Source organism: Nannobrachium achirus (assembly GCF_963921795.1).
Source record: "Nannobrachium achirus genome assembly, chromosome: 16".
NCBI classification, from domain to species: Eukaryota; Metazoa; Chordata; class Actinopteri; order Myctophiformes; family Myctophidae; genus Nannobrachium; species Nannobrachium achirus.
Window position 1 is genome coordinate 60526701 of NC_137823.1, and position 3100 is coordinate 60529800.

The following is a 3100-nucleotide window of genomic DNA, read 5'->3' on the forward strand; positions in this document are numbered from 1 at the left end:
GGCCCTGGGTGCAAGCATTCACTCACATGTTGTGCTTTAACCATTGAAAAATAGCAGATATACAAGCTCACAGCGCGGTGCCGCGCTGTGAGCTTGTAGATCTGCTATTTTTCAATAGCTAAAGTATTTTAAGGCCCCTCCACCTTGGGCCCTAGTAACTCCCCCCCCCCGTAACGCCCCTGTGTGTGCCAGAGGGCCAGTGTCCCAGGCCAGCACACAGGACTGCCCTGGGAATGCAGCTCTTATCCCCACGTACCCCCTGAGCACGGAGACAAAGCGCCTCTGTTCCCCTGCCATCCGATCCCTGCATTAGGCTGAGACGGAATGCCACCTACACCACCGTACCTCCATCCCCCTCCATCCCCTCGCCACCTACACCACCGTACCTCCATCCCCCTCGCCACTCTACCACAGGGCTTACTCAGCCAAGGTGTGCTCCCATAAGTCTCCTTTTTCTCGCTTGGTGAGTCTCCGGCTCTCCAAAGGCACGGGAAGTCGAGATTCGTAACATAGGGTTGTGACATCATGTTCCCTTAACTTTGGGAACTTAGATTGGGATGTTGGTGAGAGTTGGAAAGTTTCTGTCACAGACAAATCTAGGAAGGAACACTGACATAATACGTAATTCATGCTTAGTCATACAACAGTGTATAAATCAGACTTTTAAACCACTTGAATCCTAGTCTCGCGACTCTGCGATTTGGAAATGCTCCCGTCATGCAGTCTGGAATAACGTAAGAAGAACGATGAGTAACCGGTTAAAGCGGAAGTGAAGCCTCCTCCTCACTTCCGTTTCCTTCTCACATCGTGCACATTTATCATTAGGCCTACAGTATATTATAAATACAGTCAAAATCATCTAAACATATTTAGCTTGCTGCTTATCAGAAATGACATTTTAAAATATATCTTCTAGATAAGAAATGCCAGCTTCCATTAGTCGCCGTTCAGGAGCTGTAGTTCCAGACTCTATATAGCATTGGGAGATTGTGGAATAGTTGTCTGGCTACGTGAGACTACTTGAATCCTAACATAGTTCACTGAAAATAGCCGATCTACAAGCTCACAGCGCATGGCAACGCGTAAGCTTGTCAATCTGCTATTTTCGGAGGAGAAGAGGAGAATGTGTATCGTGTAAGTAGATCTTATCTTCCCTGTCTAAAAAGCCAGTGGTGTCTCCCTTCACTTTGTCCCCACAGACCCCTGTGCAGCGCCCCCTGTGTCGGGGCCTGTAAAGGGACGTTTCCGCGCTGGTACTACGATCAAGACGCCGGAGAATGCAAACACTTCCTGTTTGGGGGTTGCCAGGGTAACCACAACAACTTCCTGCAAGAAGCAGACTGTGTCAGTGAATGTGTTGAAAAGAGTAAGTAAATTCTTCTCCTCCTCCTCCTCCCAACGTAATGTTTTTCCATGGGAGAGTGTTTTCTGCTGGTGTTTCAGTCAGAGTGTATGGAGGGATTTTCAGGGCAGCATTGAAGGAACCCAGCGAGCTTCATGTCTTAAGGGAAATAGTCAAGGAATTCCTCACTTGAGTGGCAGTATTGTAGAAGGAGAATTTACCCATATTTGTGTATTAACAGGAGTGACTTTTCTGTTTAGGTCCTGCTTTAAACCCAGCAACCGTGGCCCCCAGCACCACCAAACAGACAGATACAGGTAAATAACAGACTGACACAAGCAATACAACTGCTGTTTAAGCATAAACAGAAGCTACATAGCTTCAATGAAATGCTAGACTATAGTCAAGGTTTTTGTTTGTCTTATCTTTACAGTGGCTGCCCCTAAAGGAGCCATCTCACGGAGCCAATCAGAGGGCGACCTCCCAATCTCCGAGCCATATCCAGTAAAGGGGGGGCACCCCGTGCCCGAGTCAGGTGAATGTCAATGTGACAAATGTGATGTGCTCATACTTCATAATAATTAATAATTTACTGTGGCTTATTTATATTACAGTACCATAGATTGTAAAACAAATGGACAGTGGAAAGCCATTGGTTTCTATGCTGCGCAAATGAAGCTTTTTTTGGCCGTTGTATGGGTGTATGGGTGTATGGGTGTATGGGTGCCGCCATCATTGTTTTAATGGTACCCAAGAAATTAGCTGCCAACGGTCACGTGCAACCGCAGGGATACATGGGACATTGTCTTGATATGAGCTTGCCGAGAATAAAGCACACGAAGAAGAATCATCACAAGCCTATGATCACAAGCCCCTCCTACAGCATACCCTGCTATAACATCAAATATAATATTTTCACAAAACGCAAATCATTGTGATTGAAACGAGGCTTTAAACTAGCGACAGGAACCATAAAGTATTTATGACAATGTAAGAAAATCAAATGTAAAAGTTTGGGGGGAAATTAATGGAATCCTATTGCTTGCTTCTGGTGCCAGAACTGCGCAACTAGCAGCCAATCATAGGAACTCTCAGTTCCGTGTTTGCTTCATTTTAAATCGGGACAACTACACCCCTGTACAGTACTCAACATGTTTGGCACCAAGAATTAGAATACGTCTCTTATGACTATTTCATTGGAAGTTACGTAATCATTGCTGCGTCACTTTTTTTCCATGCAGGCGCCATCCTCCCATTGGCCTTTGGCCTGATCATCACGTCTCTGCTGCTGCTCATGATTGGCTGCCGTATGAGGCTCGTTCGTCACAAGATTAAGAAGGCCCGCCCCCTCACCACGGAGGAATCCGATTACCTCATCAACGGGATGTACCTGTAGCCAATCAGGCTGCGGCGTTTCAAGACAACCAAGGAAGATAAGGAAGGAAGGGATATCACGTGACAACGGGGATGCGCCATGTCCGGCCATGAAGCTCACCATGGGTGCCAGAACTTGCACCGAAAGTGCGATGAAATATGTGACAAGTGAACGGAGCCGGCTAGATCAGCTGAGATCACCTCGTGAACAAACCTGGAAGAAACACTATTTATGAACGACAGAGACCTTTGTCATATAATCTGTTCAGGAATATAAAAGAAAATATATCAAAGGTATTTTTACAATCACTCGCTTTTCGATGTGCACAGTGCATAATGAAATAATAATAATAATAACAGTAAATAATAATCGTTTCTGTCTCC

General features: G+C 45.6%; 1 protein-coding gene across 1 annotated transcript in view; it reads left to right on the forward strand.

The window, feature by feature from the left end:
- lrp11 (low density lipoprotein receptor-related protein 11) overlaps positions 1-2738 on the forward strand; it is a gene marked incomplete at both ends in the record, with an annotated part of 12764 nt that extends 10026 nt beyond the window's left edge. The window contains 4 exons of the mRNA XM_080745079.1: positions 1200-1366; positions 1603-1659; positions 1776-1877; positions 2584-2738. Coding sequence (XP_080601205.1) covers positions 1200-1366; positions 1603-1659; positions 1776-1877; positions 2584-2738 — 481 coding nt within the window. The remainder of the gene's footprint in view (positions 1-1199; positions 1367-1602; positions 1660-1775; positions 1878-2583) is intronic.
- Positions 2739-3100: the final 362 nt, after the last annotated feature.